The following is a 16162-nucleotide window of genomic DNA, read 5'->3' as shown; positions in this document are numbered from 1 at the left end:
CCCCCAATGAATTCTCCTCAAAAGGTCCACACACATCAGAGTATACCAATTCAAGAGGTTTTGTTGACTTGGTTGGTATATGTGCAGTGAAGGTGTTCCTTGCTTGCTTACTTGTGAGACAGTCACCACATAGTTCACTAGGAGCAACAATTGAAGGCAACCCAGCAACCAAACCATCTCTGCTCAATTTTTCCAAACTCTTAAAGTTTAAGTGACCATATCTTTGATGCCAAATCCAATTTTCTTGTACTGCAGTAGCTGTGAGACAATTTTGGTCATTCACTTAGATACCAATCTTGAAGGTTCTATTGCTTGACAGAGGGACCTTCAAGATCAGTTTCCTGTGGACATCATAGACCCTCAACACCTTATCCTTCATGGTCATTGTATAGTCTTTCTCAAGTAGCTGTCCAAGACTAAGCAAATTGCTCTTCATCTTGGGAACATACAAAACATTGTTGATGTAGGCTTGCTTCCCATTCTTTCTTTGTATTGATATGTCACCAATTCCTTCAGCATCAATAGCACTATGATCAGCAAATTTGACCTTGCTTTTAGTAGATTCATCAAGCTTGACAAACCACTCTTTGTGGCCTGTCATATGGTTGGAGCAACCAGTGTCAAGATACCAATGCTCATTCTTGACACTCTATCCCTTCATCAGGTTGGACAAGGACCTGATTTTGGTGAAGTACTCTGCTATAGATTCACCCTCCTTCATTTGTAGCAATTCATACTCCCTTCTAAGAGTTTGTAATCTCACCTTCTTCACCTTCTCAGCACCTGCATAGCTTTTCTCTAAAGCATCCCAGGCTTCCTTAGCAGTCTTGGCACTGGAGATTTTTTCAAAGTTTGATTCATCCACGCACTGATGAATCATAAACAGTGCCTTGCAATCTTTCTTCTTGGAATCTCTATTAAGAGATCTCTGAGCTTCTGTAGCTACCTCTTCAACAATTTGATACCCATGTTCAACTACCTCAAGCACCTCCTGGTAACCAAATAGTACCCTCATCTGGATTTGCCATCTTTCATAGTTCTTTCCATCAAGAACTGGTAGGGACATGTTGAAACCGCTATTGTTGGTCATGATGCCTTTTGCACAGCTTTTAGGATCGAAGAACACAGCTCTAGATACCACTGTTACAATCAGAAAATGAAAACCAGAAGAGAAGAGAAGAAGAAAACAGAACCGTGTTCTGTGATTGCAAGAGAAGAAGGAGGAAATGAATTAGTGTAGTAAGAAGAAGAACAGAATGATTAGTGATGTAGATGAGGGAAAAGATTCAATGAATAATATCTCATTATTATTACTAAGTGATTACAAAGCAAAGCAATTTATACACATTACTAAAAATAGAAAAACAGAATTAACTACCAACTAAACTAACTAACTGAACTTTCTATTTTCAGTAAGTTTGCTAACTAAGAAAATGAATTATTACAACATAATATCTATAACGATAGTGTAAAGATTTCACACGATTATTATATTATTTATTATTACATAGTTTATATTTTTTTTACATTTTCACTATATTGATATTAAATTAAATTTAACATCATTAAATTTTGGGATAGGAAATGGTAACTTGCCCAATTTGTTAATCTTTTTTTGAAGGGGTTGATTAGGTAATAGTTGAAGACTACTTCTTTTGGGATAGAAATTATAATGAAGTGAAACTTTGCATTTATCAATAAATTTGAACATCTAAAATAATGGTTAAGAAACTTGTTGGTTTATTACTCCTTTTTGGTTAAACTTTGCATTTATCAATAAACTTGTTGGTTTATTACTCATTTTTACCTCAATATATCAAACATATATTAAATGTTTTAAGCTTCACTATTTATAAAGCATCATGCTAGAGGAGACAAATAAATTGCTGCTCCAAGCTTTTCCACTTAAGTGTACAATGTCTATGCCACTTCTTCCAAAGTATTAGACAAATGAATCAAGATCTAATATGAGATAGAAGTTGGTACTCACCCAAAGTTTGTACTAGTCATCTTTATGACAAATAGGTAGGAACTTGTGGATCACAATTTTACCCTTTTTTCAAAACAACTTTTCTTCACTTTTCTCCTTTTAGGTCAAATAGCCTTGAATAATATTAAATTCACAAATTTATTCTGCATGGGCAAATTTTATTTGAATATGACTATATTTCTATTTTGGGAACGGATCTCTCAATTTATAAAACTACAAGCATATCATAAGTGCTCTTTAGAAATGATTTTATAAACCATTACTTATGGAGATTTGTTTTTACATTGATGAATTTATTTATTTAAAATAAATTATTCATACCTTTATTATTAATAAGTTCATCAAAAGGAAACATTAAATACCCACTTTTTTAAAGTTACCCTCCTAACACACTACCCTTCAAAAAACCAAACAAGTCATTAATGTCAATCATGCATAATATATCCCCTCTAGTGGTAGTACAAGAATTTATGAACCATAAAAATAGATAGGGCCAAATTCTGCCAAGGTATAGTGAAGGGTAGCTTTTGTGTAATTAAGAGTGAGACAGAAGGTAGGTTCTCATCTCATGTGAATGGAAAAATAAATAAATGAGTAAATAATATAGTACTATAGTAATCATGTTTGGTTTGAGAAGAAACTAGGGAAGGTGAAAAAATAATTAGGTGAAGTTGAATGGATAGAATTTTATGTTTGCTCTTGTTTAGATATAAAAAGCTGAAAATGGGAAAAGAAAATTATGGTACATGAAAATGGCATCTAGTGTCTGAAAGATTCGTACAAAAAATTTAAGTTCATAGTGACCATAAAACTACCAAGTTCGAAACATGGGCTCATGAAGCCTAACTTTATTGGCCAATTAAGATTCTTTCCTAAACGAGAGAGTCTTGTGTTAGTTACATATATAAAAAATGCCATCATCATAAAATTTTCATAATAATTTCACCAATAATTTTATGTCTCTTACTAAAGATTGAGTTCCTCTCCACCAATCTATTATTCTTATCGGGATTATTGGTAGTTTTTGGGTTTTGGGATTTCAAGTTCAAATGAAATTTTATAACCCTTTCTATATTAGATATTATACTAACTTGATCTCTAATATATTTATTATAATCATATCTTGTTTTGTATGGAAATTGTATTCTTATAATTACATGGTAATTATTTTTTTGAAGTTTTGGGAGTATCTAGTATCTTTCTATCACTAATAAAACTAGAGATACTCCTCCATTTGCTTCTATGATTTACATCTTCTTCATGTGACTATTTTATATAAGTCTCTTGCTAAAATGCTAACATGATGTTAGTTAGCTTTGAAGCCAACCACGTTTTAGCCATTGAATTAAAAATTGTGATAATCGGTTACCTTTTTGACATATTTTAGAAGTCGTGAATCCAATGTACGACTTTTGTATAGGAGTTGTGATACCCTTTAACGATTTATGGGTAAGAGTGAGCATGAGTTGGATTGGGACGAGTTAAAGTTTGTCCCTTACTTGATCTTAAATGTTGGTCTGATAATTTTTTGAACTCATACTTAGACCTAAAGCTAACCCGAGCCTAAATATCGATCGAGTGAGCCTTTATTTATTATTATGAATATGCAATTTGATATAGAAAATGATATATGTATATATATTATTAATCATGTATATGATGAAAAAATTAGAGAATCAATGATACTTTCGACCAAAAAGGTATTATTACTCTTTACACATTTGAATAGAGACACATACAAACATGATGAGTGTGTACTATGCAAATGGGTCATGCTCGGTCGCTACCTGGTCCTCAATATTTACCGGGTCTAACTTTTGAACTTGAACTTGGTGCTAGACCCGATCCGACCTGACCATACTTGGTGAGCGGGTAGGGTCGAGTCTTGCTCACCCCTACTTTTGAGTGTGTTATTTATCAAAAGTCGGATTTTATACGACTTCTAAGTATGTTATTTTTGTAGTGCATAAGTCATGAATCTATTGTACGACTTATGTATGAGAATGTTTTTATTGTATGGACGTCGTATAATCCTTCAATGTCTTCATAATTACAACTTCCATCCCTTTTAAAATATCAACCTCACTTCGAAAATCTGACTTCCTAATTGTAGCCAATTTTCACATAGAAGTCATTGTTTTTGAAACAAACTTCTAAATTATAAACATTCCTCACAAAAGATGTATATTGAAATAACGACTTCTATAAAATATCATAACCAATCATAAATTTGACAGATGAGATTAAATACTATTCAATCCAAATGCTAATAAAATTGTTTGCATTGACGAGAATTAACTCAAGTTAGTCTTTACCTTTATATAACAGACATAAATGTTTAAACATGTAACTTGTGATGTATATATAATGATATGGTATCTAAATTTCATCTTTTTTTAAGATATGAATAATTCACTTCTTACTAAACTTAAATTTCTTATACTCTACCTTATATTTACCTAAACGTAAGTTATGTGCCTTTACTTCTCTAACTTGGCATTTACTTCCTCTCTTAACTATTCAATAGGACACTCTCATTTATAAAAGAATGTGTTGTGACAACAACTGTCAATAAGCAAATTCAAGGACTAAGATAAATGATGTATCTTATTCTTACATGAAAGAGAAAATGATGTATATACTGACAGTGTAAGAATTTTTACATTGTCATTGCATCATCTATCGTTCATTCTTTATCTTCATTGACTCTTCATAAGAAAATCATCAAGATGAAGGGTAAATGATGTATTGACTATCTATACATCTTTACATTGCATAAATAGTAAATTACCAATCATATATATATATATGATGTATGTTTGCACTATACCATAATTTTATCACCAATCACATATAACTTTGATTGCATTAATGCAGAAAATACAAAAAACTCTTTCTTTTTCTTTTCTTTTGTGGAGGACATTCCATTTACCTTTCTTGGCAACCTTATTGTACACTTTTACAAATCAATGGAAATTGTCTGCAAGTCTTTTTCATTCTTGAATATTGCTCCATCAAATATTCTAACAATTAAATTTATCACCTCCATGATCAACTTTTCAAATAATAATCAGAAAATTGAATTTCTTATCTTATTATTCAATCAATTATCATCTATCATAATGTAACTAATGAGAATAACCTCTTATAATATACGAAAAGATCTATCGTCTCAAAGTACATCCTGAACTAATTATAATAAAATAAAGATAGAAAAAGTCATAAATATTTAATTTTCTTAATTATTATTGTATATTGTGATCAAAACATGACAGACTTAAAAACATGTTTGAGAACAACATATCTCTATTCCATTTGGCACACTTCCACTGATAAAAAAAAAGATTTATAAGTATTTACCTACTTCTTGGATACGGCATATTACGAAAATGACCTTCCATTAGCTCAATACAACATGGCAGTACCGTGTCACATTATTATTCGTCGTTGCCATAACACATCACCAACACGGTAACTCAATCATTCCCACCCTTTCCTTCTCTCTTCTCTCTGCATTTTGCTTCCTCTGCTTCTTTCAGCATATTCCGTTTACATTTCTTTACCAGATTACCCCTCCTTAGACCTAAATTTACCGAATTACATGTTTCACTTTTTTTTGTTTTCTCAGTTTTACGCACTGTGTTTCCCAATTTGCATGCAGATGCAAAGTTGGGTTTTTTCTAGGGTTTAGTGGCTATGGGTTAAATAAGCCGAGGTGAGTGGAAATTTTGCTTTATTTGTTTGATTTATTAATTTTTTTTAATTTTAATTCCAATTTTCTATTGCTATGGCCCACTCTGATTTCTTCGCTCTGGTTGATTTCTTCATGTGAGTCATAAATTTATCGTTTTTAGTAAAATCTCGAACTGGGTCGATTCGGTTTTTGTGTTTTTGTTGCAACGAGGTATGTTAACTTACCTTGCATTTTATGGGTGTGCCTAGAATTCCTTTATCCGAAATTTTGTGATTGAAGTTTATGTGATTGTTGGGAATTGAAAAATTGTTCCTTTTTTGTTTCTAATGTGTTTAATTGAAATGATTCAATATTTCAACTTCACTTGAATTTGTAGATTTGAATTGTAGCTCCAACTTCTGAGACTTTCTTTGTATCTTCTCTAGTGTTTGAATTTTTTTTGGTAATACCAAGGTTATCTCTCACTTTTTTTTGTGAGGAACTAATCTCTTTCGGGGTTCGTGGCTGCCACTCCTAATAAGTGTCGCTTACAGGAATCGAACTCTGAACCTTGGGATCCAATAAGGCCTTACACCACTAACCAACGTCTTGTTGGTTGTTTGAATTTTCTTGTAAGCATGAATGTCAATATGTTATGCCTCATTCCGTGTGTATAGTGCTCTAACAGTGTCACACTAAGAATTTTAGACATGTATAAATTACAACCTTAATTTTCATTTTGGAGAGGGTATGTTATGAGTTGCAAGAGTAGTAAGTGATTGAAGTAAAAGTACACTGGAAGTCCATGATATACCACTATGATACCAGCTCACTATGATAACCTGATTCGGTGAATTCTTATATGGTATGTGCTTCGGATGTATAGTTTTAAAATTATTATTCTGCATAAAGGTAGTATTGGTTTCCTCAATTGTCTCTTGTTTCCCGATTAATGTGAAGTATTTGATTAAGAAATTTGGTGTTTCTGTTTTGCCAAATTTTGAATACCCGGAAATATTCCTGACAAAGGGTTGTCATAAACTTGTTTTTCTTTCAGTTTTGACAGGTGAAGAAAATGATTCTCACAAAGCAATACTGTTGCATACACTCTGCTAGCTGTCAATGCATTAAAGAGCATTTAAGTGAAGATGTGATAATTGGAACCCTAAGCTAATTGCTACTCTGTCATGTGTGTGCAAATGGTTTGACGATTTTGTGAAGTGAGTTCTATGGAAAGAGTTTTGTCAAACAAGAGCTCCAAAAATGATGCTTGATCTGCAATCTAGTGGGAGTCATAGCGCATTGATGGGAACTGGAGAGCCCTAGCGAAGCTGAAGCTGCTTATATACTGTTCAGGATGGAAGAAAGGTGGCTTTGTTTAATGCTAATCATGTCCCTGGACATTTTGTTGATCGGACTCGATTTTCTAGAACATCAGGAAAGAGCTTTCTTTTGCCACAACGTAGAACTGATGTTTTATACGTGTCTGATCCTTGTGAGCATCACCAAGGCGAAGGAGATGTAGGACTTTTTCGTGGATTTTTTAAGCCATTCGCAACTTCAAAGGTCAGGACGATGCTTATTAGTAAAGGTGCCAAGCTCCATCCAACATAACTCTGCCCTTATTGTAAGGCAAAGTTATGGAGCATGCTTGAAGCCAAAATGATCCCTCAAAATGCTAGTTACAGGCTGGGTTCCTATGAAGATTCCATCGAGTATTTTGTATGCCTGAACATTTACATGGTCGGGATCTGTACACTAGTACCATTGTCTGATTCAGAAGAAGCATATGAGTTGCACATAAGAGGTTGACAATATAACATTTGTAAAATATGTGTAGATAATTCAAGTGCAGGGGCAGCTTCAGAGATACTTGCTAACATCTTTATGATCTCTAAGAGTATGTTTGCAAATTGAGTTTTAGAGGGGAGTGAAGGAAAAGGGAAGGCTTAGGAGCTATAAAATACACTTTGAGATGGTTTTGAAGTCTTCCATTTGCTTCCATTTCCCTCCAAAACTCAACTTGCAAACATACCCTAAATTACTGCGATAATTGGGCTAGTGATAATGGCCGTGGATAGTGTGAAGAATGTCTTAGGTTCCATTCTCTTCTATCAATTTTTTTTGTACTATCAAAGATATTCCCTCGTATTTTTTGGGTAAAAGACTAATCTTTTTTGGGGCTCATGTTATCCCTCCCAACAGTTGTCGTTCACAGAAATTGAACCCTTGACCTTGGGGATCCAGTGGGACCTTACATCACTAGACCAACGCCTTGTTGGTCTCTTCTATCTATGGTTGTACCCATGGAATGTTTATTTGTGAATTTGCCTAATTTAAGGTACAGATTTATCAAAAGAAACATGATCAATGCAAGGATGCCTTTGTAGCTGTCTTTCATGGTAACATGTTATTGTGCCAATGATGTGTGGGGGGAAAAACTGTGGACCGTAATACTCTTAATACTCTTTCATGGTAACATGTTATTTGTGCCAATGTTATTGTGCCAACAGAATTTGCCTAGTTAGGAGGATTGATTATTATTAGATTAGTGGTCATTAGACTAATATATTTTGATCTGTGGACCGTAATACTCTTAATATATTATCCATTAGTCATATCAATTGTTTTAATTGAAGAGTTAACTAGGAAATGTATTATCGGAAGTGACTAAAACAAGAATAATTTTCATATAAAATTTACAAAAAACAATAAATATAGGTCTTATAATCATTTACATATGATTATGATTATAATTAAAAGTTGGTTATTAATTATATAATCATTTAATTTAATCTTAACTAGGTTCAATATAAAGGATGGATGAGAGAAAAGTTTGTGTTTTATTCTATGCTTTAAAATATTGTAATTGACCATAATAAAATAAATTTAATGAATAATTTAAAGGAAACAATTTTTCATTAATGATAAGAATTTAATGTCACATAAATATAATTATAAATCATAAGCACATCAACTATTCATGTTTTTGTTTATTATTGACTATTAAAAAAATAAAGGTAATGATACCATTGATTATGACATTTGATTTTACCGTATAAAGGTTTGGATGAAAATATGGTGGATGAGAATCAAGTTTATGTTCACCAAACTCCGAAACCACATACCCAAACAAAACTAGGTTAAAAAAGAATATTATTCCTGTCTGTCCCATTCCTTTTGGGTAGCTTGAGCATGTATCAAATCCATATAAAACATGTATTTTATAATTTAAATGAAAACATTTACTCTTTGAGGATAAAATATCTGTGAGAATATAACTTCTCTCATTACACCAGTTAGGCAATTACTCATAACTACTTTTTACCTATTTTAAAAATAAATAAACAAAAAGTAAAATAATATAAATATCTATTAACGAGTGACACATAATTACTTTTTACCTATTTTAAAAATAAATAAATAAAAAGTAAAATAATACAAATATCTATTAACGAGTGAGCGTGAGGAGATGATTTCTCTCCTTACACCAGGACATATTTTATTTCCTTACCCTTTACTTGTATGAATATATTATTTATGTATAGAACATCAATGTAATATCTAATGCACAACTACTATAAAGATTTATATATACTTAATACATTATTTACTATTCATTTATATTAAGTTATGAAGAATCAATGATAATTAAACGTGACTGATAAATGATTAATAATAATATATAAAACTCATAAATAATCAGTATACACATCTTTTTCTCACATAATATTTTATAATTTCACATTTAATACAAAAGGTTGGTCCGAGTTGGGGTCACATGTACCAAGCCCGAGACCAAATCAATTAAGGTTCGGATCGAGTCCATACGAGTATCTACATGTTCGAGTTAAGTTGTCATTCCACATGGAACAACTAGACAAACAAGGCGGGAAAGAGATAAAAGATAAAAGCTGTGTTTCTCGGTTTGTTCAAAACATATCAACGTTGATGAAAAACGTGAGAGCAGAGCTATTGCATCAAAATTGAATTGAATCACAGAATCATCATCAGAGAGAAATAGAGATAGATAGAAAGATGAAGATTGAGAATGAGGGTTCAGTAGATAGTAGATACACTCAATGGAAATCATTGATCCCTGTCCTCTACGATTGGCTCGCCAACCACAACCTTGTTTGGCCCTCCCTTTCTTGCCGGTATCCTCCTTCTTATCCCTCTATCGTGATACATTTAACTCTATTCTTTCGGGAGTGTAAGACTGCGTACATTTTCCGATCTAGACCCCACTAGTTGGAAGACTCGTGTATCGGTAATTAGTATTTATTCATTTTTATTTCCAGGTGGGGTCCTCAATTGGAACAGTCTACTTACAAATGCCGTCAGCGTCTCTATCTTTCTGAACAGGTTTCTTTTTCTCTCTCTTTTCAATTTCAATTTCATTTCATGATTATGTTACTAACTTGTATATATATTCATGATGATGCTTGATTAGACTGATGGTAGTGTTCCCAATACTCTTGTTATTGCGAATTGTGAAATTGTTAAACCTAGGGTTGCTGCTGCTGAACATATCTCTCAGGTATGCTATTGTTCTTAAATCTTAATTAATTTATTGAATGATTTGTTATTAATTGTTAGATCTTATATACTCATCAATGTTGTATGATGTAGTATTTCAGTTTTTTTTATTGAATGGATCTTAGTGTGTTATCTTTCTCTCAATGTTTCATTCAGTTTAATGAAGAAGCGCGCTCTCCCTTCGTGAAGAAATTCAAAACTATTGTACACCCTGGAGAGGTATGCAATGCAATCACCTTTTTTTCCCTTTGTATTTAGGACTCATTTGTTTGAAGTTTTTTTCACATTTTTTGAATAAAAAGAATCATTTTTACACCTGCAAGTTTATTTCATTAGGCTCTTACAAAGAAAAGGAAGCTGCAATTTAGCTTTTCTGAGAAACTATGTTTTCCAGCTTCTCAATAAATCACTTCTGTAGAAACACTTTTTTCCAAGCCTAAAGTCCTAAACAAATATGTGTTTTCGTATTTCTTTACTTGTTCTCTTTCTCAATCTACTTCGGATACTTGTGGTGTTTCTCAGGTCAATAGAATCAGGGAACTCCCCCAGAACAACAAGATTGTAGCAACCCACACTGATAGTCCTGTGGTAATAAATTTTGTTTCTATTTTTTATCCTCAATTTATTTATTAATAAATAATAAATTAATGGAAGTTTGATGAAGGAATTATGGTTTACTAAAACAGGTGTACATTTGGGATGTGGAAACTCAACCCAACCGCAATGCCGCTCTTGGGGCTAACCCTTCTCGCCCAGATCTGGTTTTTGTTTTCATAATTCTTTTACTTTATTCATCCTTTTTCCCTCTATGATAATGCTTCATTAACCATTCTTAGTTTTTTAAATTACTCTAATCTAATTGCTCCTGTGATCCTGTCCAAAGAATAAAAATCTAATGGCATAATAACAACTAGAAATTTTAAGTAGCTGTAACTTGTGTTGGGTTGCCTACAAAATTTTAGAAGTTTGAATCCATCATCTTGCCAAGATGGTTTTCATGTACCTTTATTCATAAGTAAGACATGGCCTCTTCCCCACCTCTAAAATAGAAAGGGGATTTTGTGTATTTTAACCATTTCTTCTTGCAGGTATTAACTGGGCATCAGGAGAATGCTGAATTTGCTTTGGGCATGTGCCCTACTGAACCATTTGTTCTTTCTGGAGGTAGATTATTTTGTAGTTTTTTTTTAGATTTCATTCTCGTGTAAATGATGTCAAAATTACTATTGTATTGGCTTAACATTACTGGGATATGTGGCAACAGTATAAACACAATAGTCTTTGACATTAACCTTATCGAAAATATGTATACAAGTACAGGAAATTTGTTATGTGGTAAACTCATTGTTATCTTTAATGTTGCTCTCACAATATAAAATTTAGCAATCATTCTTATCTCACAGAAAACAAGTCTGGTTATTTAGTTCACATTCTCTATATTGTATTTTTTTGACTTGGTGAGAATTCATTACGATAGGAAAGGACAAACTTGTGGTCTTATGGAGCATCCAGGATCACATTGCAACTTTATCTGAAGCTGGGTCCAACAGTAAACAAGGCTCAAAGACTAATGAGAGAGCTAAAGTGAGCCCTTCTATTGGACCGCGTGGCATCTTCCAGGGTCACGAGGACACTGTTGAAGATGTCCAATTTTGTCCATCAAGGTAGCTGCTTCATGCTTTACTCATGTGTCAAATTATGCGTTGTTAAACTAATATTGTTCATATTTTTCAAATTTGGTAAAATAAGCTTATCATGTTATATATACCTGCAATTTGTTGAAGCCTCACTGCAAACTCATTTGCATTTCATCTGTTACTTGTAGCAGTAATAGTAAATTTGGTAACCTTTTTGAGCTTTGATATTTGGTAATGTTATGATAGATTTTTTGTGTTAGTCAAATTCACTTTAGACTTTAATATCTATGATATGTTAGGTAGTGTAAGAGTTTTTACACCATTTGTGGATTATTCACTATTTATGTGTATTACTTTTGTTTAAGAGACAATGGTGATTAACAAATGAGTAGTAAATGATGCGCTGACAGTGTAAAAAGCTCTTACAATGTCACTGCATAGATGTTAAACTCTTCAATTTATTTTATTTAAAAATAGACTTTAGATCTTCTAAGTCATAAAGCAAAATTGGACTGTAAAAATTTAAATTTTCAAACTGTTTTGGGTTTAAGTCAAATTTAAGGGACTGGGGTGCTGATTTCAGCTTCCCTTTTATTATATTTTTCTGATATACTTCTTATACCTTTTTGTTTTTATGTATTTCAGTGCACAGGAGTTTTGCAGTGTAGGTGATGATTCGTCCCTCATACTTTGGGATGCACGAGCTGGAACCACTCCAGCTGTGAAGGTTTGTTAACCTGTTCATCTGTGTTATATTTGCTTTCTTCATGATTAGAACTGCCTAATTTAACAAGTTGAAAATAGTTCAAGGAAATAAGAGAAATACTGATTTTAGAGTAATGACATCAATAGTTGTTTTAATATGATTTATTTTGTTTCTGTAGTGATGTGATACATTTAGAACTATCTTTCAAATTTGTTTTAAATATGGTTTCTTAATTGCTCCACCCTTGTGGAATTTGAGTTTTGTGCATAAAAGTTTTGGTGCGTTGTGAATAATGGACCTAATCATTGGAGGTGTAGCATGAAATCATTCAGTGTTACTAATATTCCTTGTAAGAGGAAAATGACCTGAATACAGCTTACTTATTTAACTGGGGCTTCTGTACCATGTGACATTATGGTTTATTTGTAAATATAATTTTGCATTGGTTTTGCTCTTTGTATCTGTTAACTGGTTTTTAACTACTATTAAGAAACATATCTTATTAGATCTGAATACGCCATTGCATTTTCCTTTTAAAACAGGTTGAGAAGGCGCATGTTGGAGATCTTCATTGTGTTGATTGGAGCCCACATGATATAAATTATATTCTGACTGGGTATATCTCGCTTTTGTCTATTTGAATGAACTTGGATCTTAATGTCCTTCTCCTGATTTTTTTATTGTTTAGGTTATCATTTTTAGTTCTTAATGTCATTAATTAAAGCGTTTAATTTAGAAGTTGGATCCTCTTCTCCAAATACCATAGGTCATAGTTTTTTTGGACTTCTTGATCTTCATTCTAATTTTTGCTGCTTTTGGCTTCAGTTCTGCTGATAATACAATTCATATGTTTGACCGCCGGAATCTTAATAGTGGCGGAGTTGGATCTCCTGTTTATAAATTTAAAGGTCATGATGCAGCTGTCCTCTGTGTACAGGTATGAGACCTCACATTTTGTTTCTTTTAGTTGCACTTTTAAATGTGTGTACATCTATCATGTGGATTTTTGTTTAGTGATTGGTAACTTACTTCTACACATCTGTTTCAGTGGTGTCCTGACAAGTCATCTGTATTCGGAAGTTCTGCTGAGGATGGCCTTTTAAACATCTGGGACACTGAAAAGGTTTGAACTCTTTTAAATACTGAAGTCATAGTCCATCTTGTTCTATACTTCCTCTCTTTTTATGAAATGTAAACATTCTATATTCTAACCATATTTTGTGAATACTATGTAATGTTATATGTAAGTAGCCACTATAAACTTAAGCCCATGAAGTCTTGATGGAAGGACTTCCATTAAAAACAAAAAACAGTGAATTGTGTGAGCCCTTATAGGGCAACTTTAAAGTGATCTACATGCTACTTACTAAAAATATGTGGAATAGTCTTATTGTTTTTTAAGGTTAGAGAACCCTGTTAGTGGCATAGGCTTTTCCCTAAATAAATGCTTTTCTTTGTGAAATTCATGACAATGAGGTTTGATGAACTGATGGGCTAGCTTATAGCTATTTATCACTCCTTATTGGTAATGATTTTTCTCATACTGATCTGGACCCAGAAGGATTTTAATTTTTCAATATATGTCATACATATATATATTTTTGTTGTCCAAAATTTTGTTGTTACATTAAACTTGTTGCTTTTAGGTTGGGAAAGCATCAAGTTCTGATGGTCCAAATGCTCAAAATTCTCCTCCTGGTTTATTCTTTCAGCATGCTGGGCATAGGTATGATAGCAAATGGTTTTTACTCCTCACACATTATCAACCCTTACTCAATTCTTACAAACTAAATCTTTGGTTAATCTTATTTATTCTAACTAGACCTTTCAATTGTGTAATATTTCAGTGATGATATATCATATATCTGGTTGGCAGTGGACTTTCTTTTAATGTAAATATTTTTTATTATATTTCAATAACCACAAAAATTTATACTATGCATTCAGGGACAAGGTTGTTGATTTCCACTGGAATGCATCTGATCCATGGACAATTACTAGTGTTTCTGATGATTGTGGAAGTACTGGTGGAGGTGGTACCCTCCAGGTGATTATTTTTCTTTGCCATTTTTTTAAGATTTTTTCTCATTCATAGCATATTCTAGTATAATCATATGTTTGGGAAAGATGAATTATTTGAGAAAATAATTTGTTCTTCAAACTTAAAGCTGTTTCTGGGCACATCTGATTAATTTATGAAGAAAAGGCGATTTAAAGAAGCCAAAAGTTTTAAATGTTATTTAGAAAGCAGTTGACTATATATAATCAATTATTGAAAGAATCTATTTTTTGTGTTTTCCAAACATATCCGGTTGAATTTTGCCCAACTTTATTATACTCGTGCAATTATTGTGTACATGAAAGGTGTTGATAATTCCTGTATGCAAATACTGAAGTTACTTTTTTTCTATAATTGTTTTTTATAATGCAGATATGGCGAATGATTGATTTACTTTATAGACCAGAGGAGGAAGTGGTGGCTGAGCTTGATAGATACAAAGCTCATATTGAAGGGTGTGTTGCCTGACATGTCTGCAAAATTCAGCTGTAGTGTAAATATGAAAACTTGGTTCTTGGCCCATCCTTCATTTGAGGGAAACTTGAACTTGAAATATATGCACCCTCTCTGCATGTTTCTTTCATAAAAAGTCTGTTTCTGTACCCAAGCAGAAATTGGATTTTATTTTTATTTATTCAAATAGATGCATCTTTTTTGGTACAAAATGGTAGAATTTCATTGATATGATATCTTTGCCTAAGATAAGAAGAATTGGGTTTTCTCGACAGTGGTCATGGAAGAGTATTGAGGTGTGAGGGTATGAGGGAAAACATATTAAGGGAGAATAGGGATTCTCTCCGGTAATGGAGACACAAGTACTTCAATTTCCTTATATTTTTAAAGGTTAAGATGTTATTTGCTTAAAAGGATAAATGTTCTTTACATGTTAGATTTTTTTGCATCTCCATTAATGAAGAAGATTCATACTCACGAGCGGAAGTTAATAAAATAGTCTTATCATATCTTATTCATATAATGGGTGAGAAATTTGGGTAAAGAGAATGGAAAGAACGTGTGGCCTCTAGCATATAATATGAGAAAGAATGGAAATGATGGTAACAAGAGAGGTTGGGATTGGATTGGGAAATAGATTTGAAGTGAGAGAAAACATGGACAAAAGTAGTAGTTGTTTTTTCTGCTCACTCAATGTATACTAATTTATAGTCAAAGATTAACTTATCTTTCAATAAAGAGTTGGTCTAGTAGTATGAGACTATGCTAGATTCCCAAGATGATTAAAATGTTAAAAATTCAATTTCTGAGAACAACACTTATTGGTTGGAAGGGGCAATTACACACCACGAAAATGATTAGTCTTGATAATACTAAATTTTGTTTCTTCAGCAAAGTCTTCATTATAAATAACATAAAAATAGAACATGTGAAATATATTTAACTCAATTATTATTAAGTATATGAAGGACAAAAGTTTATAGGGTGAATAATGATGGAGCAATTTATTGAATCTGACATGAATGCACGAGGCCACCTAATTGCCATTGCCAAAGGAATGTAGTAAGGGGGGGACGCCTTAAACCCACAGAGCCACAAGAACAAT

The 16162-nt window shown here is 32.6% G+C and overlaps 1 protein-coding gene and 1 pseudogene across 2 annotated transcripts in view; both read left to right on the top strand.

The window, feature by feature from the left end:
• LOC109342901 (WD-40 repeat-containing protein MSI4-like) overlaps positions 1-15244 on the top strand; it is a 20626-nt gene extending 5382 nt beyond the window's left edge. Inside the window, exons 2-16 of one of the 2 annotated variants that reach the window (XM_019580953.1) lie at positions 9702-9820; positions 9965-10028; positions 10117-10203; positions 10359-10421; positions 10725-10790; positions 10889-10963; positions 11291-11366; positions 11680-11866; positions 12485-12566; positions 13088-13161; positions 13371-13482; positions 13594-13668; positions 14192-14271; positions 14493-14592; positions 14977-15244. In XM_019580953.1, coding sequence (XP_019436498.1) covers positions 9702-9820; positions 9965-10028; positions 10117-10203; positions 10359-10421; positions 10725-10790; positions 10889-10963; positions 11291-11366; positions 11680-11866; positions 12485-12566; positions 13088-13161; positions 13371-13482; positions 13594-13668; positions 14192-14271; positions 14493-14592; positions 14977-15072 — 1356 coding nt within the window. In that variant the 3' untranslated portion in view covers positions 15073-15244. Of the gene's footprint in view, positions 1-9643; positions 9821-9964; positions 10029-10116; positions 10204-10358; positions 10422-10724; positions 10791-10888; positions 10964-11290; positions 11367-11679; positions 11867-12484; positions 12567-13087; positions 13162-13370; positions 13483-13593; positions 13669-14191; positions 14272-14492; positions 14593-14976 lie in introns of those variants that run through there. The other variant, XM_019580952.1, reaches the window with a different exon arrangement.
• LOC109342905 lies at positions 5507-7687 on the top strand (annotated as a pseudogene).

Source organism: Lupinus angustifolius, chromosome LG03, assembly GCF_001865875.1.
Source record: "Lupinus angustifolius cultivar Tanjil chromosome LG03, LupAngTanjil_v1.0, whole genome shotgun sequence".
Lineage (NCBI taxonomy): Eukaryota > Viridiplantae > Streptophyta > Magnoliopsida > Fabales > Fabaceae > Lupinus > Lupinus angustifolius.
The sequence above is the reverse complement of the archived record's forward strand: the minus strand, read 5'-3'. Positions and strand labels throughout refer to the sequence as shown.